Genomic DNA, 21,313 nt, shown 5'->3' with positions numbered 1-21,313 from the left:
TCAACCACAGGGTCCACATGCCCTCATTTCTTTCTGTTTTACTGCAAAAGGGCAAATGATTTTCAGTTTCTCTCTCGCTGTTGAACTGAAACAGACTCAAAATAATAAACCCATTTAAAAAATGCTTACTGAGCTCACAAAAAAAAGTAGAGCCAGTTTAGCTTTGGATTCAGCACACTCAGACTTCTTCCTGTAACCAGTGGAGATGACTCAATCTGGCCAGTACAAAACATATAGATTTAAGGAACTTCTGCATTAGACAGCATTGTTCATCATGTATGAATGATATGTAAGAATATAGTATAATGCAAGAATGTAGTACAGCAGCTTAGTGAACATTCCCTTTCACACAAACAGGATGTATTTTTAGACTTACAAGAATATCATGTAAGAGGTTTTCCCCCCCATCTTACAAGTAAATAAAGCAAGGTTTGTTTGGCCTGGTCAGAATCAGTATGGGTCAGTGAGGGGAGAGCTGCTGCAAATGGCTCACAACCCAAAGCCAGCTCTTGGCTGTGCGTCAGAAGATTTATGGGATCAAATATCACTCATTGGACTGCATGCACACACACACAGACACAAAGCCCACAGTAGCTTAGGCAGAGGGGAAAATTTGAGGAGGCCCTTCACAGAAGGTAGGCTTGTCACTGAGATCTCTGTGTGCCCACAGCTAGAGGCTTACACATCCAGTCCACTTACATGTACACAAAAATAGAGATGGCTTTTATCCTCAGTGCCATCTACACTTGAGTGGCACCCACTCCAACAGTTACATGGATGATTGTCTCGTGTATTTACACCCTGTCCTGTGTGTGGTGTTGTGAGGGATTGGTGTGTATTCTGATAGCCTGTATCAGAAATAGCACCTGATGCCTAGCGACATGTTGCTCCGCATAAAGCGCTCTCTCTCCGTGTGGGACTTTAAAATGTCCAACTTCAAATGTTGGCCGTATCAGCTGGAAACAAACTTTTTTATCTTTCACTTCTGGATATTTGGTGGTGTGGGGCTGCTGGTGAGTAACTGTAAACACCGCAACATTTCATAAGACTGAACATAATCTTGTATGAAGCCTGACAGACTGCAAAGGCCGCCCGTGTCACTGAAGTTGATTTTGTGTTGACGGTTCGTTGGTTGGTTGTTTGGAGAAGTAACTGTCATACATGGTTGATCTCCCTTGTGTTTCTCATCACTCTGCGCTCCATTTGTTATACTGAAACGGTACATTCCCCTCCCTCGGTCTTTATATGTACAGTTTCTCACTTTCTTTCATTCTGCCTCACTTTAATTTAATTAATCACCACAAACTTTCTGTCTTGATAAAATGTCAGAGCTCCGCTGTGTTCTTACTTATTTTCTCTCCAAATTTTAGTGGCACACTTACACCTGTGGCCAGAAATCAAGTGGGATTGAATTGTTTTCAATCTGTGCGTTGACACAAGCAAAAGTGTAGTAGTGTTCGCTTTAGGAGGCTAGTGAGTTGGTATTTGAATGAAAAGAAAAATATTTGAATAGATCAATTGCAAAAACCCAAGAAAACTAAACAAAAAGAGACTGGGAAAAGTAGACTGCAGAGGGTAATGACCATCTGGGAGCTGCACTAGGAGGAATAATTAGGAACAGGGGAAAGATGGGGGATAAACTTGTTGGTAAAAGAGCAAAGTACCAAAGTTAAACTAGCTAGGATGCATGAGAACCAAGGATTACAAAATAAAACAGGAAATGATGGGATATTCAGATATATATTCAGGAAGAGTGAGAAGTAGAGGAGGCCGAGGAAGAGGACGTGGAGGTGAAGAAGTAGGACGAAGAGGATGACAAGGACAAGGACGAGCAAGAGGAGGACGAGGAGGGGAGGGAGAGGAAGGGTAAGAAGAGTAAGAAATAGAATTGCTGATGACATCAGAGCTACAATAGTGGACCATGTAATCAACCGTGGAATGACCCTGAGGGAAGCTGGCCAACGGGTTCACCCTAAACTGAGCCGCTACACTGTAGCAAGCATCATAAGGACGTTTTGAAATGAGAATCGGTTAGTACAGTCACTTTGCACTAAGATCTGTAGCACTGCCATATTCTAATGAGAAACACAACAATACCATAGATGTAAAAGTCCAGAAGATATTTTCCCCAGTGCCTTCGACTAGAGGACATTTCATGTGATGTAGAAAAAATTTTGTGGCCAGATCCAGAGAGACGACACGATGTAGACTGATTTCTTTTTTTTCCTCAGTGAAATTACTATTTCGTTTTGACTTGGAAATACAGTTTTTTCTGAATGCTTAAACCCTAACTGTGATTCCTGTAGCACAATCTCTAAAACTATTCAGACTTATAGCAAAACCACTCACTGAGTCTGCAAAACTAAAAGCACAAAAACTGCTTTGCACTCAGTTTGCAATTTTGTAACACACACTTTGCAAAACTGTAGGCACAATTCACTGCACAACACTCAATTACCAAATTTCCAACACGCTCCTAGCAAAAGTATACACATGTATGGCTATCATTAACACTAATTTGCCAACTGTCTGGCACACTTTCACATGTGAAAACTTTTTTAGATAATTAGTTCACGGGACTTCCGGTCGCTAGGGGGATGTAGCAGGTAGAGGAGAAGACTGCTCCGCTAACTTTTTTACCTTTTCCACTCCTGAACCAGCCAATTCACAACAAAACTATTGAACTGCGTACGTTTTATTTTACGGTCTCCGAAATTGGTTTTTCCTCGTTCTAACATGGCCTCGAAACGCACTAAAGCGGCAGAAAAGGAGGACGACGCACCTAAGCTGAACATGGCGGCCATCTCCTCCCTTCTGGAGCAGCATAGGGAGGCATTGGCCAGCGACTTCAAAACATCTTTTAGTCTACTGGAGTCGAAGTTTGACGAAGTCCGCTCTGCGGTGGAAGACCATGGCCAGCGGCTCGGATCTCTAGAGCTAGCAGTGGACGACTTAAGCCAGCGGGTTAGAGATCTCGAGGACGTTTGTTCCAATCTCAGCGAATCCAACACTAAACTCCTGGCTAAAGTTACGGACTTAGAAAGCCGAAGTAGGCGCCAGAACCTGCGTATCCTGGGACTCGAGGAGGGCGTTGAAGGTGGGCATCCCACAGAATTCTTTGCAGATTTGCTCTGTGAGGTTTTCGGGAAGGAGAGGCTCCCGACCCGCCCGGAGATCGACAGGGCCCACCGTATACCTGCCGCTAAGCCAGCCCCAGGTCAGAGACCGCGACCCGTAATTATACGCCTTCATCGGTACCAGGTAAAGGACTTTCTTATCCGGGAGGCCCGGCGAGGAGGGACACTAGAATACCATGGTCGGCAGATCCGCGTGGTGGAGGATTACTGCCCGGAAGTTTTGAGCAAGCGAGTGGAGTACCGGGAAGTGATGTCCGAGCTGTACAAACGGGGTCTCAAGCCCGCTCTGCTGTATCCTGCACGACTTCGCATCACGTCTCCTGACGGCGCAAGACGCTGGCTTCATTCGGCCGATGAAGCGAGGAGGTACTTGGACGGCCTACCCGCTACAGCCGAATCACCCTGAGAGCCTGCTTATCTGGTGTTGACGTTTGTCCGCGGGTCAGCCCTGTGAGTAGATTGTCCTGGCTATCTTCGTCTCCTGGGATGTGGAAGGACTTTCGTTCATATCCAGGCATTACCGACGTCTCTTCCTTTTTTTTTTCTTTTTTTCCCCCCCCCCCCTTCTTCTCTGCTATTTACTAGCTGGGGGGCTATTCATATCTCATTGCTTCTATTGTCCCCAAAGTTGATCATTGGTTCTGTTGTGGTTCTATGGTGACTGCTTTAACAAATTTCTACTGCTCATAGAGGAGTGTTGTGCTTACTGTAATCATCGTTATGGGAGCTAAAGTCTGTTCTTAGTGTTAGACAGGAAGAGTTTATTGTTCTGGAGGGTACACAATGTGTGTTTTGGAGAGCTTGCTGCTTTTTTCCTTGGCAGCTGTCTTGTGGGTGGGGGGGTGGATGGGGAATGGGGGGAGGGGGGAGACATCCTTCAGAGCCGGGGTGGTTTTATGTTGTTTTGTCAAGTTGGGGGATCCGGGAACCATTCTACTCTCTGTTTTAGTCGCTTGCTTGTCATTTTTTTTGTACTCTGTTTTCAGCTGCACCTGTTTTCTTACATTTTCAGTGCGGGACTATGGGTAGTCGCTTGAACTTTGTAAGCTGGAATGTCAAAGGTTTAAACCACCCTGTTAAAAGAAGGAAGGTGCTCTCACACATAAAGCAGTTTAAAGCAGCTGTTGTCTTTCTTCAAGAAACACATCTCCGTGATTCGGATAACTCTCGTCTTATGTCCCGATGGGCAGGGCAGCACTTTCATTCCACCTTTCAGGCTAAGGCCAGAGGCGTTTCTATTCTAATTGACCAAAATATTCCTTTTGAGGAACATAATGTAATTTCTGATACGAGTGGCCGGTACGTTTTTGTTTCGGGTAAACTCTGTAATACGAAAGTTGTGTTGGCCAACATATATGCCCCTAATATTGATAATGTAGCTTTCTTCCAGCGTGCTTTCTCGTTGTTGCCTGATCTGAGCTCATATTCTCTTATACTTGGTGGTGACCTCAACTGTTGGCTGGACCCTGTGTTAGACCGATCCTCCCCGAATCCCTGCACTGTCAGTAAATCTGCTCTTTTCATCCAATCCTTTTTATCTAACTGTGGTGTCTCTGATGTTTGGCGCTGCTTACACCCCCACGGAAGAGAGTATTCTTTTTTCTCACAGGTACACCACACTTATTCTAGGATCGATTATTTTCTTATTCATAAGCAGCTGACTCCATGGGTCCGATCCTGTGAATACCAGACCATAGTGATATCAGACCATTCCCCTGTTGTGCTATCAATGAGTTTCCCAGACATCCCTCAATCCAGACGACACTGGCGTTTTAATTCGACTCTCCTGGCAGATGTCAACTTCCTGGAATTCATGAAAGAACAAATAAACTTGTTTCTTAAAACGAATACCGTAGGAGAAACTTCTAGCTTAATAATTTGGGATACGCTAAAAGCCTTTCTTAGGGGACAGGTTATTTCCTATACTGCTAATATGAAGAAGAAGGCCTGTATAGAACGACTCGATTTAGTCAACCGAATCAAAGAAATAGATCTGCTCTATGCTAAGGTAAAAAGCCCAGACCTATACAATAAGCGCGTGGAGCTTCAGACTAAATTTGAGCTCCTCTCAACGCACTCAATTGAACGTCAGCTCCTGAAGAGTAAGAGTTTGTTTTATATTCATAGCGATAAATCGGGTAAGATGCTTGCCAGCCAGTTAAGGGGCTTCCAGGCAAAACAACATATCACGAAGATTAGAATGGCTAATGGTAATATCACTTCGGACCCTTCCAAAATTAATGATACGTTTAGGGCTTTTTACTCCCAACTTTACACCTCCGAATTCCCGCAGGAAAACACTTTAATGGATAACTTTCTAAAGACTTTGAATGTACCTATGCTTTCCTCTGATAGTAAAAACAGATTGGATGAACCCATCACGCCAGAGGAGCTGAGCGCAGCCATCTCCTCATTGCAGCCTGGGAAATCCCCTGGCCCTGACGGCTTTCCTGTAGAATTTTTCAAAGCATTCTCACCCTTGCTTTTACCTCAACTACATTTAACCCTTTCCGACTCATGGAAGTGTGGTAGACTTCCGCCATCCTTTTACGAGGCAAGTATTGCTCTTGTCCCAAAGAAAGGTAAGGATCCTGTGGAATGCTCATCCTTTAGGCCAATCTCTCTATTAAATGTTGATGCTAAAATTTTGGCCAAGGTTTTGGCGCGTAGGCTGGAAAATATCTTGCCCTCAGTTATATCCGAAGATCAAACAGGCTTCATTAAGAATCGTTACTCTTATTCCAATATCCGCCGACTATTGGATGTATTATACACCCCTTCCAATCAGGGTCCTGAGTGCATTCTCTCCCTAGATGCGGAGAAGGCATTTGATCGGGTAGAGTGGAAATATTTATTCACGATCCTAGATAAATTCAATTTTGGATCGAAATTTATTTCATGGATAAGGTTATTATATATGTGCCCTAACGCTTCAGTTTTTACTAATTCCATACAGTCGCGGCCTTTCAACCTCCAACGAGGAACCCGTCAGGGATGCCCCTTAAGTCCTCTTCTTTTCAATCTGGCTATAGAACCACTCGCCATTGCACTCCGCAGCTGTGGGGAGATCAATGGGATCCGGAGGAAAGGTGCTGAACATAAAGTATCCTTGTATGCCGATGATCTTTTAATTTTTATTTCAAACCCCAAAATATCTGTACCTGCAATGTTATCCATACTTCGCCAATTTGGCCAGTTTTCAGGATACAAGCTCAACCTATGTAAAAGTGAGTTGTTTCCTGTGGATGGAGGGGCACCAGTGTTTGACTATACTACCCTCCCCTTTAGAATAGCAGGGAATCAATTTACATATCTAGGTGTAATTATTACAAGGACACATAAATGTCTCTTCAAAGCGAACTTCCTTCCTCTGTTAAATAATGCAAAAAAACATCTGGCACAGTGGTCCCCTCTCTCCACCTCTTTGGTGGGAAGAATCAACTCAATCAAAATGAATATACTTCCTAAATTTTTGTATCTCTTCCAATTGTTACCAGTATTTATCCCCAAATCCTTCTTTGATTCCTTGGACTCAATTATCTCATCTTATATATGGAGGGGTAAACGCCCTCGATTGAACAAGGCTCAACTCCAAAAACCCAAGAGTCGTGGAGGCCTGGCACTGCCTAACCTTCGATATTACTATTGGTCAGCAAACATGCGCTACATTATATCTTGGCTTTACTTCCACAACAAGGGTAATTGCCCATCCTGGGTGCTCATGGAGTTGAACTCGCCCACAGGCTCTTCTGTCCTGGCCCTGATTGGATCTTCACTCCCCCTTCCCCCAAACAAGACAATCGATAACCCAGTTGTCTGGCACACGGTGAGGGTGTGGGCTCAGATGAGGAAGCATTTTGGATTAACAGGTTTCTCCCTTCTAAGTCCAATTCTTTCTAACCCCCTTTTTCAGCCATCACTATCTGATCCTATATTTCGAGATTGGCATGATAAGGGCATTACATGTTTCAATGATCTATTTTTTGACAATACTTTTGCATCTTTTGCCCAGCTTTCTGAAAAATTTAATCTCCCACGTACACATTTTTTCAGATATTTGCAGACCAGACATTTCCTCCAATCTCAGATTCCAAACTTTCCGGTAGCACCAGCTGCAAGCCCAGGGGATATGCTCCTCACCCTAATCCCAACACGTAAAGGGTTTATCTCTCTTATTTATGACAGGCTGGTGAGCATGAACGGTTCTTCGATAGATCGGATTAAAACGGCCTGGGAACAAGATTTAAATCAGTCCCTGTCTATGGATACATGGGACTTAATACTCAAATTAGTTAATTCCACGTCCCTATGTGCCCGCCACTGTCTTTTACAATTTAAGGTTGTGCATAGGTTCCATCTCTCCAAAGTCAAACTATCCCGTATGTATCCGAACGTTGACCCTACCTGTGATAAGTGTGGGAGTGCGGAGGCTTCCCTTATTCATATGTTCTGGAAGTGCCCTAGCCTCGAAGGATTCTGGAGAGATATATTTCAGACCTTATCCCTACTTGTTGGACACCATATGGATCCTGACCCTTTAGTTGCGCTTTTTGGCACCACTGGAGAGGCTGATGCACGGTTGACCTCGTCACAGCGTTGCATGCTCTCCTTCGCCTCCCTTGTAGCTAGACGTACAATCCTCCTAAGATGGAGGGGTGCCCCTTTGCCCACCCAGGCTCAGTGGCTGAGGGACCTTATGTACTATCTGAGCCTTGAAAAGATCCGGTATGCGATTAGCAACAACAGCGGTAAGTTTTACAAGGTGTGGGGGCAATTCCTGAAATACTTTTCCAGCCTCCAGGCTACAAACCCGACTTCCAGCATTGCTCAGTAAATCCTCCCCCCTTCTTCTTCTTTTTATTTATTTACTTATTTATTTATTTATTTATTGTTAGTCGTTTGTGTGTTTTTCTTATTTTGTTTTTGATTTATCTGTGATGTTGTTTTTATTTGTTTGCTTCTTTTTTCTTGCTTTGTTTGTTTGGTTTTTTCCTTCCTGGTCTGAGGGATAGGGGTTCTAAGTGTTGTGGGTAGGGGATAAACTGCTGGAAGCAATTATAAGACATGTGAGTGTGTCATTAATCTGTATTCTGATATTTCAGTTTTAACAGTCGCTGTGAAACTTGCTTGTTTGGTGTTTGTCAATTCTGCGTGTATTTGCTTTTCTTTGTTGCTTCAACTCAATAAAAATATCTTTGAGAAAAAAAGATAATTAGTTCACTTTGCAATCAGCCTAAGCACTATAATACAGGTAAGCTGTGTGTGCGGAGTACAATGGAGGGAGCAGAAAGAGTGAGAAGTAGAGGAGGCCGAGGAAGAGGACGTGGAGGTGAAGAAGTAGGATGAAGAGGACGACAAGGACAAGGAGGAGCAAGAGGAAGATGAGGAGGGGGGAGAGGAAGATGAGGAGGGGGGGAGAGGAAGGGTAGGAAGAGTAAGAAATAGAATTGCTGATGACATCAGAGCTACAATAGTGGACCATGTAATCAACCGTGGAATGACCCTGAGGGTAGCTGGCCAACGGGTCCAGCCTAACTCGAGCCGCTACACTGTAGCAAGTACCATAAGGACATCTTGAAATGAGAATCGGTGAGTACAGTCACTTCGCACAAAGATTTGTAGCACTGCCATATGCCAATGAGAAACACACCAATACCATTGATGTAAAAATACTGAAATTGTTACTTTACAGAATTGCTAGATGACCAGATGCTGGGGCAGAGGAAGCATGTTCACTGCAGACCAAGTAACCCATATAGTCATTATGGCGATTGCAAATAATCCTATACTTGGAAATAAACACTTGTGTTTGTTTTGATGTGTTTGAATAAACACCAGTACTTGAAGTTTGGATCCCTCTATGCTTATGGATCTATGACAGAAGTATGAGCTCAAACTGACATAGCCTACCTTGTGCACAGAGAAAGCAAAAGCCAGATGTGTTTTGTATTCATACCATCAGTGTGCAGTTGGCGCATTGTGTGCTTAGTAGATGATGGCTTGTGTGTACTGTTTGATACGGAAACACCATTTTTATGAAGGTGTGAAGAGTTAATCTAGCTGTGTTTGCTTTTGCAAGAGAACTACAATGTTTTGATTATTGGGTGACAGGTTTTCTTATTTGTGTGTAGAGTTTTGCAAAATTAGCCAATAGTTACAAAAAATGTGCTTAAGCAATCAGAAAAAACTGTAAATTTGGCAGCATGGCTCTGTTGCTGGTTGGATGGCAAACACATTTCATTTATGTAAAACAATGTGCGTGGAGATTCACATCAGGAGCATTGTGTCTTCAGCAGTGAAAACACTAACATTTTTATACTCGTGCTTTTTAGGCTGAGATCAGGTGCCCATGTCACACAACTATTTCAGACAAGCCTGAGGCAAGAAACTGTCTGGCTTCGATCGACACTTTAGTAGCTGGCGTTTGGAGAAGGAGCCACTATAGTTTTTCACTCTGTGTTAGCAATAAGAGCTGTGGCTATTCTGCTGGATGCAGAATGAAGCCAGCTGCACAAACTCTGTTATTTAAATTTTGAGAGCAAAAGGTGAGGTAATGGTTACGGACATCTCCATGGTGATGCTGTTTGCTCACTTGAAACGCAGTTGTCTAAATAATATCTATCTATCTATCTATCTGTCTGTCTGTCTGTCTGTCCGTCCGTCCGTCCGTCCGTCCGTCCGCCCGCCCGCGGTGTAAACATTAAGATAAACTCTGTGTGTGTGTGTGAGGGAGTTCTGTGTGGATACACACAGCTCTGTTTAGTCTGAAAGCTGACAGATGCAAAGGATGAGCAAGAGATTAGATGGAAAAAAAGAAAGTAACCTAGGAAGCATTATTTGAAATACAAATCCTTCCTGTCTAAAAAGGATACGGGAAGATAAAATTTGACATATATGCAGCAAATTTAAGTTGAAAAAACAAAACAAAGAAACTTTTACTTCTTTTGGAGAACCCCGATCAGATAAACCCCCGATGGATGATGTGAATACCTTTGATCATCTTGTTACAGTGCATTGCTCTGCTGAGAACCCTTTGGTCCTGGCATTCATCAGGACGCTAATTTGAAGCGTACCATTCTGATGTTCCCATGCCTCAGTGTGTCTGCTTGTCTTCCGTCTCTCCTGTGAATCAGCAGCTTGAAGTATATGATCACCAAATGTTCCGGTGCTGCGCGTCCCACAACAAAATACTTCATCCCACCTGTTTATGAGTTTATATCGGTTTATGTCAGTGTGATATGATGCTAATGCTTTTAGCTATGTAGAGGTGCAAATATTCTAGGAAGGAAGGCATGACCCAGTATTCACTTATTGGAAAATATATATATTTTTCCAAGTAGATAAATATAATGAAATGAGTTTCTGTGCTTTGCTTCATTCTCTGTGTTGCTTTGGCTTCACTTTTTCCATTTTCTGCCATTATCGCAGTCCTCGTTTTGTTTGCTCGTTCATTTATATGCCATTTACAGGCACCCATACACTGTTCCTCTTTCTCGGACACTAATTCACCCACAATTTCTATTAAGGCTGTTATGTGACGTGGTTCGTTTATTTTTCTGATAATCTGTTTTCTGATAACACACACAAACCCATGTGCAGTTACACGTGCACATACTGATTTCTACCAAGCTCTGCTTAGTCACTGCTGAACGCCATAGGAAAGGTCAAGCTATACTCAAAAAGGTGAAAAAATACGTTGGTTAGAAGTTTTGTTCCTTCCATTACTGTAAGTGTTGCAGTTCCAGTGAGTTGCAGTAAGTGTTTTACTCTTATTAAAAATGATTATTTACACAGTTTTTATGTTTTAAATGTCACTCTAAGCCTGGAGGAAAGCTTGATTATAATGACAATGAGTTTGAAACTGAACCGATAGCCTCAATGGTTTACAGCTTCAGACTGCAAATATAACTCGAGGTTCAATAAGCCATTTTGCTTGGAAAACACTGAAATAAAAAAGGGGATTCTATGACCTGCGCCAGGAGAATTTGATTTGAAAGAATAGATATAGAGCATTCATTCAGGATGGCACTGGAAGAAAGTTTGCATCTCAAATGATACGTCCCTGCGAGGCGTTATAACAACCAAAGTGATGCTCTCAGTGGTGCTCAACGGATGCAGTGAGACATTAAGGCATTACTCAAACAGAAACCCACAAGGATGTTATTGCGTGCACTTGACAGCTTGCAGCTGACTAATTTAACACGAGTACCTTAAGAATGAAAAAGAAACTCACATACAGGCAACTGAAAAACTGGGGGAATTGTGGACATTAAGCCAAACTGTTGGTAAACACAAGATTCTGATTTATTGATATAAAACAAACTCCAGCATTTATCGGAGCTCCTCGCCCCCCCCTGGTTTAACTGTTTCAAACTTTAATTTCCTGTAAGTAAATGGTAAAATGGTAAATGGCCTGTATTTATATAGCGCTTTACTAGTCCCTAAGGACCCCAAAGCGCTTTACATATCCAGTCATCCACCCATTCACGCACACATTCACACACTGGTGATGGCAAGCTACATTGTAGCCACAGCCACCCTGGGGCGCACTGACAGAGGCGAGGCTGCCGGACACTGGCGCCACCGGGCCCTCTGACCACCACCAGTAGGCAACGGGTGAAGTGTCTTGCCCAAGGACACAACAACCGAGACTGTCCAAGCCGGGGCTCGAACCGGCAACCTTCCGATTACAAGGCGAACTCCCAACTCTTGAGCCAAGTACTTATAGTTTCATGATGACTGTGGTGCAGATTCCTGTGCTTATGTGGAGTGCAAAAGGAAGAGAGTGGTTTTCTTTAATTTTTTTTATTGGCTTTTACCTTTTCAATAGTCTATTCCAGTTTTATATCCTAAAGCTGCTATTTTATGGGAGGCTTGCCACACACAAAATCAGCAGCACAGAGTGAGTGAGTATCATTTACACTTACTGATAGCCTGGTTTTCCAGTTTAATTTGAGTTGATAAAGACTTTAGTGTCATGTATTCAGTAAAAATGGCCCTGGATATGTTTATTGACATTAGGTTTGCCATTAGCATTCAGCAGTTGCTTAGCTACCTATTAGTATCCAGTCAGGGGTGCAGGATGCAGAGCAGCGTAGATGACAGCGATGAAGGCTCCTCTGTTGACCTGATTATATTATTTATTTATGTGCAGAGACTTTGGTATTAGATTTTGTTGGATTAATGTCTGTGTGTTTGTTGCTGCTTTACTTCTCACAGAACTTCCTCAAAGAGCCATTTGTTAACAAATGTAACCTTTCAGCTACGCACTGTGTAAGGTCATCTTGACGTGTTTCACATTATTCAGGTCGAATATTTACAATCCGTCATAGAGACGTCAACATCTGTGTTTTCTGAAACAAAGTCAAAAAAAGAGGCCTGGTAATTCAGAACCTGTCCTCACATAGTTTTTCTGCGTTGACATCAGCCCGCCAAAAATCTATTGTTGTTAATCTGAGCCATCTTAGTAAAACTGCACATGCTCAAATGCATTAAGGAGAAATGGAAGCTTTGCTGCTGAGCAAAAACAGGCGAATATTTTAAAGCAGGTAGTTTTAACAGGCCAGCAGCAGGACAGCAGAGTTCTAGAGTTAAACATAGAATATGAAGCTGCTAATGAGTGTGGGAGTGACTAGACAGACAACAGAGCTGGTGTTACAAAAAGAGAAGTGACTGAATTACATTTAGCTTCTTTTTAGAAACACTCTAACCCAGTTTTGTTGCCTGCTTGGGCTGTTTGTGAAGACTCCTCACTGGCATGTTGCTACTTTTTCCTCCTAGATATGTTTGATCGATAGTCTTAGTTAATCAGTAAACAACTACAACTACTACTAATGTTTCTGTTATAGCCCTTCTGTCCACAATAATGTGTTCTCAATATGTAAAAATTGGCTGGGCACAGGCCAAGGGAAACAATGCTGCATGGGCTCGGTTTCCCCTTTCTTATTGCTTTTGCAGCTATCTGTAGGCTTTCTTGAGTTAGAAGGAAGTAGAGGAGTTATATATTTCCTAAATGACCATAGCCCCTGCACCCTTATTTATGTATTTATTACATTTTATAACTGCCCTTGTATACAGCCACACAATGTTTCTGTTTCAATGTTTCTTACGCATACATCATGTATACAGTTTCACTCACATATATGTATACATATATATTGGTTTTTATTTTTTTATTATTATTTATTTATTTTTTCCCTTCGTTGTATATCGTTTTCTCTTCTTACTTTTGTACCTTTGTGATCCAGCTAACCAATTTCGCTATGCAATAAACTGCACAATGACAATAAAAAGCTCTAAGTCTAGGTTTATGTGAACTTGCTTTACAATATGTTCATGCTGCACAGACTGAATTTTTACCAGTGCCACACACCTGTTTCATAAATGTTCCCTTGGAACTGGAGTATTTTTTCCCCGAGTGTGTGTGAGTTTAAGTTGCCAAAGCCGACACCAGAGACAATCTGATTTGATCTCAATGAGTTCTGTATGTGCTTAAACAATACAGTAGTATAAATTATTTGATCAAACATGACTTGGGAATGACAGGCAATTTGTTTCAGTTTATTCAGCCTGAAAGTCTACTTAAAGATTTAAAATACTAAATCACTGCAGGAAACAAAAGACTCATTGTCATGATATTAGACGTCAGATGATAGTCAACTACTGGTCTTGTTGCCTGACTCCACTTCACTTCTTTACTGTTTTATCACTATTGCCGCGAGGGCCAGCGCACCGGGTTCGAGATAATCAAATCTGATGACGCACAAGTTTTGCTCTGGGAATCCTCTTTTCTCCTATTCTCGCTAATTCTTTCCATATTTGTGTTCTGCCCTGGAAGGTGGAAAGAAGAGAAATGATCCTTTAAAGAGTTTCTCGTCTCTCAAAGGAAAAAGTAAGAGAGAAGCTGTGTGAGCGTCTGAAAACATAATTTACTTTGGACAGAATCAGCGACACACTGGCTCAGTGTGTCAGTGTGTGTGTGTGAGTGTGTATTCATGTCTTTGTGGGGACCAAAAATTCAAAGTTTACTATACTTGTGGGGACCAACAGCCCTTATGGAGACAAAATCCTGGTCCTCACGAGTTTGAAGGCATTTTTGAGACTCAAAATATGGTTTTAGTGTCAGGGTTACATTTGGATTAAGGTTAGGCTTAGGGTAAGGGTTAAGGTTAGGCATTCATTTTTGATGGGTAAGTGGCCAGGGAAAGCATTATGTCAATTAGATGTCCCCACAAGACATGAAAACACAGTGTGTTTGTGTGTGTGTGTGCGCGCGCGTGTGTGTGCACAGAAATAAGAGTGAAACTGTGCACCAGAGAAAGGCTGTGGTTTTATAAGTCATTCTATCAGGCGCTGATGATGTGGTTCTGGCAGAATGGACAACAAAGTGAGAGTCAGTACAGTGTTCTCGTGTCAGCACATTGTCATGCCTGCTGCTGCGGACTGTGCGCTGATGTGTAGGAGCCAGAGGGAAAAGGACAGAGAGGGTGATAGAAAAAAAGAAAGACACGACTACAAGATGAGTAGGCAATACTCATCTCAACTGGGCCCCCAAGGCCTTTGCTATGGCCTCTGATGCTAAACAGCTCCACCCCACGCGAGTTCATCTTCAAGCCTTCCTGGTGTCACAGCCAGATGGATCCACTTACATCTGGCAGTCACTGGTTTTTCATCATGCCCGCTCCACCCCCCCCCCCATCCCCAACACACGCACACACACACACACACACACACACACACACACACACACACACACACACACACACACACACACACACACACAATAACTCAGTGCTTTTTGTTTTCCAGGCGGTGTTTGTGCCAGCTGAGGAGCACAGATCTTTACAAATCGAATGAAATGTATTCGCTGCAGCTCTCTCAATGACTCCTGTGAGACCTGAGGGCTGCACACTAATACTCTCTCTTGCTCTCTTTCTCTCTCTCTCTGTCACACACGCACAACACAACCTGTTCGGAGCGGGTGGGGTTATTACGTCATAACTGTGCACATGATATCATCGACCTCCATCTGTGTAGCAGCACAAAGGCAAATCTGTTCAACAAAAACACAGGAGGGTCACCAAAGTAAGAAAATAAGAACAGAAAGCTAGAAACAAATGACTGTTTCCAATGTTAGTCAATTTATCGACCAATCAAAGAGCACAAAGAGCAGAAACACATTGCAATAACACCATTGAGCCCAAGGTACATCTTTATTTTGTTTTGGGTTTTTTTTGCTAAATCTATTTTTTTAATGGTTCAACAGTGTTATGAGTGGGCCAGGAGGCCTTAATGTTGAAAGCTTCGTCACCTGTTGCAAATTCAGTGAAAGTATATTGGCACCCAGAGCCGTTTCTGGGGCTTTGTGCACATAAGTGACTGGCTGAGCTGGACTGCCTGACTCACACTTTCTTTCTGCCTCTTGGCTATTTTCTTTGCCAGTCTCTTTTAGAAGTGGCAGACACTTCTAAATTATTGCTGCACAATAATGTTTAATATTTAGTATTTACTGTCATATTCCCATATATCATTGTGATGTTGTTTGTTCTATTGCTCTTGTTCTCTTCTGCTTGTTTTCTTTTTTCTTTCTCAACAGGTGATCCAGGTGATCGATATATGCATTTTTTTTTCTTTTCTTTTTTTTCCCTGCCCATTCTGTTGGTTTTTGTTTTTTGCCCTTCTCCCCCGTCCCTCTTCTCAGCTGTTTCTCTTTCCCTCTTTCTTTCTCCCCTTCTTTCCTCCATTCAAGTCTGTCCCGTATTCAGCAAGTGAAAATAAAATAAACAATAAAAGGTGAATCAAATGGACCATTATGGCAAGGCTGGGATGGTCAATTTGGTAAAGTAAATCCGTTGGGCATCTTTCTTTGCCTTTAGACAATAATTCTGATGGCAAAAGAGCCAAACGGGACAGGCAAAAAAAAAAAAAAAAAGAAGTGGCAGACACTGCATCTAATGTGCAGCTGTGCCACACACTTGCACATTTCTGAAGAGAAAATAAAGCGCAAGTGAAAAAATAACAATGTCAAAATATTTCAGATTACCTACACTGGGATAGGCTAGTGCCATCAGGGAGTGCCTGTGTTGCAGTGTGTTGTGTGCTTTTTTTTTTTGCCTGTCCCGTTTGGATCTTTAGGATCATCATGGCCTTGCCATATTGGTCCATTTGATTGACCTTTATTATAATTATGTATTTATTTTATTTTCGTTTTTTAAAGGCGGGACAGACATGACTGGGGGATAGGACAGGGAGAAAGAATGAGGGAAAGAGAGGGAGAGAAAAAAAATAGAAGGGAGAAGAGAGGGTGAGAAAGGGGAGAAGAAAAAAAACGAAAAACAAACAAAACACCTGGATCACCTGTATGGAGATAAAAAACCAGAAGAGAAAACAAACAACAAAGAGCAACATAATAAAAACAACACCATTACAATTAACTAGCTAACAGTAGATAACAGTAGATACTTTTTAAATTTCACCTGTTGAGAACGAAAAAAGAAAACAAGCAGAAGAAAACGAGAATAAATAGAATAAACAACATCACGATGATCTATGGGAATATAACGGTAAATACTAAATATCAAACATTATTGTGCAGCATGTAAGATCGACAGCGCACAGTGTGCTTTGAGGTAGGAGCCAAAAAGGGTGTAGTTTGTGTGTGTGAGTCCCCGTGTGTACACCTGTGAGCTTGTTTTTAAAAGGTTCCTTCATGTAATGATCTGCTAGAGGGTGTGGGGGAGCCACAGCCCCGTCCTCCAGGGCATGAAGCAGGTATGGAGGAGATCAAGACTCCAGACATCCAGAGGCCCTCAGAACACAAGAGACCAAGGAAGACCAACAGAGGGGCAGCCGCGCCACTATCCCAGAAAGAGCTGAGGAGAGTCCCAGATGAGGGGTCACTCAGCAGCCGCGGAGCAGAAGCCAGGAGGGGTTGCAGTGACGTGCCCGTGAGCTCCGCTGGCAGCCAGCTGTGCCAGAGTGACCGAGCCCGAGGCCGAGAGGCTGAGGGCACCCCACCCCCGAAGTGGCCCAAGCGGACCCCAGGCTCCAGGCCCTGACAAGCAGCCACCAAGGAGTGAGCCGGTGTGTACCTGGGTGCCCATCCCCAGACACAAAGAACCACCAACGCACCGATGTCTGAGGGCGTCTGCCACTGGCAGGGGAAGTGGTGGGGGGAGATAGACCTTCATACCTCGGAGGACCTGGGATGTCCCCAGAGAGGTGGCGTCTGATACCCAACCTGACATATGGACACAGACAAACAGGCACACACAGATACAAACATCCATTCCCACCCTCATGCTCTCATATGCAATTACTCAACACTCACCCAACGTGGAGATGGACATAGAGAGACACTGTACACACAATCACACTCCCCAAGCGTACTCTAAGCCCTGGGTCTAGGTACCCTTGCCCCTGGAGGGGGAAACTGCACCCAGACCCAGGTGGTGTTACCCTTTTCCCTGGGGTGGGGAGAAGCAGACCGCCCTGATTCCGCAGCAGCAGGGAGGCCCCACATTCCAGACTGTGTTGTGTGCTTGTCTCAACAATGTTCAGGTGGGTAGCATGTGTCTTAGTAATATTCTTCTGGTGTGGCTTCCAAAGATTGGCCTGTTTTTATTTTAGATTTTGGCTGTACAAACAAGAGCTAATGACAGAAGCAGTGTCAGCTTGTATTTCTGCCAGCACATCCCGTAAGGAAACACGTGTTACAGCTGTGAACTGGGAAAGCACGCTTTTGTCAGTACACACTGCTGCACATATGATGAAGAATCAAATTCATGATATAACAAGCATGTGCCCTCAACTACTGAGTGGTCATGTCTTTTCAGAAAAAAAAACCCATGAGGGCAAAGGTGTGTGTTTGGCAAACTTTCAGGATTTCTTCTGCTCAGCAGCAAGGCAGCTGCCTGCTAGGCGTGACTGCGTTTCTAACAGGGACATTCATAGTGTGGCCTGGGCAAAATGCCAGTGGAAACAAGGATGTCCAGTCCAAGGACCTTCCACAAACATGAAAACAGAGAGCTCAACAGTATATTCGGCACACTGAGCACAAACACACTAAAAACATCTGATGTTCTGTATTGAACTGCACAGATACTCATTCACATCTTTAGAATTAGAAAATTCAAGATGGGAGTTGGAAGGGAAAATGTATTCCCGTAAGCATGGGCCGAAAATTTCCCCAGTGGAAAATACCATATAATAAATAAATTAGTTATATTACGTCCATCCATTTTTCCAAACTTGTCCAATTTAGGGTTCCAAGAGGGGCTGGAGCCTATCCCAGCTGCAATGGAGTGAGAGGCAGGGTACACCCTGGACAAGTCACGACAGGCCTAGATAACCAATCACACTCACACCTATGACCAATTTAAACCATAAGTTAACCCAACCCCTCTAACTGTATGTCTTTTGACTGTTGGAAGAAGCCGGAGAACTCACCGAAATGCGGGGACAACATGCAAACTGCATACAGACCAGATAGTGAATTAGAGTCCAGGATCTTCTTGTTAAAAGGCAACAATTCAATGCAGTTCAATTTTATTTATATAGCACCAAATCACAGCAGCACTCGTCTCAAAGTGCTTTATATTGGAAGGAAAAGATCATACAATAATACAGAGAAAACCCAAACAATCGAATGACCCCTTTGAGCAAGTGCTTGACAATAGTGGGGAGGAAAAACCCCCTTTTAACAGGAAGAAACCTCATATGTAATGCAAACACAATTGTTCCTAGCACAGAACCCTGTGGAACTCCATAATTAAACAAAGTGTGTGAAGAGGACTCCTCATTAACAAATTAGAGTCTATGATATGATTTAAACCAGCACAGTACCTTTAATTCATACAGCATGCTCTATAATAAAATACTGTGGTCAACAGTAACAGTATCTAACACTGCACTGAGGTCTAGCTGGAGAAGCACAGATTTGATCCTTCTTATTGCCACTGTCACAGGCCATAAGAAGACCACATGTAACCCTCACTAAATCAGTTTCTGTACTTTGATGAGCCCTGAAGCCTGACTGAAACTCTTCAAATAAACCATTCCTCTGCAGATGATCAGCCAGCTATTTTACAACTACCTGTAATTAGCTAAGATATCTGGGTCAAGTGATGCCTTTTTAAGTAAATGTGTAATTATTGCCATTTTAAAGGAGTGCAGTACTTAGCGATATCTAGAGATAGATGATCATATTTAAAATTGAAGTATTAACTAATGGTAGGACTTCTTTGAGCAGTCTTGCGGGAATGGGGTCTAATAGACACAACAATGCAATATACACAATATTTTATATATTATATTATGTTATGGGATCACTTATGGCACACAAGAAGTGTAGAAAATAAATAATGAATTAATGCACATATCTACACAGTTTACTGTTGCTCCTCTTGCTCTGCATAATTTGGCCTCTTGCCCTATCGCTCTCTCTTTCCAAGAAAAAGCAGCTCCAGGACGACAACGCGTGTTTGTGAGTTGTGTTTTGTTTTGTCTTCTCTTTACTCCTTTAAAATTCACAGTTAAGAATACTGAAGAAGTATAAAATTTCTATAGAAAGATAAGCCTTCCTGCCAACTGCAAACGGGTTCCTTCCAGAGAATAGCTGAAAACAAAAACATGGCAGATGAGTAATTTCTGTGGAACACACACTCTAACAATAGCGATTTATCTGTTTCTATTTCCTGCCTTATTTCCTCTCTTTCATGCTGAAATTATAGATGCAAGGGTCACAGCTTAATATGGAAAGCTAGGGTACAAAGCAAGCATGAATTTGAAGTCACTCTTTGAATGTGATTTGAATTCACGTAGAAGGGGATGAAAACATGTACATCATGCATTTAAAATGAAGAGATGATATCATTCCCCTCAAGTGACATCATCCTTACCAGACTTAAGGATGACCTCATCCTCTCGCTATGCAATCTCCTCCCCAAAGGTTTTTTCAGCATGCCATGTGTTTAACTATTCATGAATGGCTTCCCAACCTGTGAGACGCAGAGGCATCTTTATGCTTCAAGCCACTGGGGGGTGTTTGTTAGACAGCATCCACTCATAATGTTGAGACCGTGTGTGACTCATCTGCTGCAGCAATGATACTGTAGATCTCTTGTCAGGTCATCCACCTACTTTTTAGTGGCTCATACAAAATATTGTACAACAAACAATTCATGTGGACATAAGCAGCACGGACATGGATTGATCCCCCCCTTCTCTGACAGCATTTGGCTTGTTGGTGAGATGGTGCATGGCGTCACGTCAAACTATTTGTGACATTTCTGTTTTGTTTTTTTAATAACTTTTTACTATTAAAAGATATTGATCAATTAGATCAACTGAGATTTTTTTTTTTTGGTGGATTTTAGTTGAGGTTTCTATTATATTTTTAAAAAAATGTGTTCCATGATGTGATGTGCATTAGTTTAATAGTAATAGTGGTCGTTTCAGTTTGTATAAGGAACAATTACTCACATGGTAATGTGATGCATGTAGGAGCAGTTATCTTCTTCCTTTTCTTACTGAACATCAGGGTTTGTCTAATCCCCTCAACAAAGAGCAACCACCTCAAAGACTGAACATCAGCACAGAAAGCACATGCAGACCGGATCCTTGTGGTAAAAAAAAAAAGAACAAAGAAACTGCTCCTGTCACTCATCAGATGCTGAGCTTGTAATTTTAAAAATTAGATTTATAATTAGATTATTTTTATTAATACCAGCATACCAGTTGGTGTTGTCACCGCTGCACACACGTTAGCATGATGTCATTCCAGAGGATGATGTCATGCTTTTGGTGAGGCTGTCTTTCCACTGGTCTGTTAATCACTGAACCTTAGATTTTAACCCAGTTTTATGTACAATGTCAGACACTACACATCTAATTTTTCACTAACTTTCTTTGAAAGTGCCATGAAAAATGTCAAATATCCCCAACAGCAAGAATGTCAGCTGAAGCGCTGAAGAGATCTGGGTTTAAAAAAAGCTATTAACTTTGGCAGCAGTTTGCTGCTTTTCCACAATCCAAAGCATGTTGTCTTTATGAGTAATGTCGTCTGTAAGTGTGAATAACACTATTCAAACATTTGCGCTTTGGGGTACTTAGGACCAAGTAAAGCGCTATACAAATACAGACCATTTACCATTTACCATTTAAAAATGGTCCAAAAG

General features: G+C 42.4%; 1 protein-coding gene across 1 annotated transcript in view; it reads left to right on the top strand.

Moving 5' to 3' along the window:
* Nucleotides 1-816: 816 nt before the first annotated feature.
* The window catches only part of lepr (leptin receptor), a 51,222-nt gene continuing 30,725 nt past the window's right edge, over nt 817-21,313 (top strand). The window contains exon 1 of the mRNA XM_085376862.1: nt 817-1,013. Coding sequence (XP_085232988.1) covers nt 941-1,013 — 73 coding nt within the window. The 5' untranslated portion in view covers nt 817-940. The remainder of the gene's footprint in view (nt 1,014-21,313) is intronic.

The sequence above is a fragment of the Diplotaxodon limnothrissa genome, linkage group LG17, assembly GCF_057381915.1.
Source record: "Diplotaxodon limnothrissa isolate DT_005_m linkage group LG17, D_limnothrissa_male_GT1.1, whole genome shotgun sequence".
Lineage (NCBI taxonomy): Eukaryota > Metazoa > Chordata > Actinopteri > Cichliformes > Cichlidae > Diplotaxodon > Diplotaxodon limnothrissa.
The sequence above is the reverse complement of the archived record's forward strand: the minus strand, read 5'-3'. Positions and strand labels throughout refer to the sequence as shown.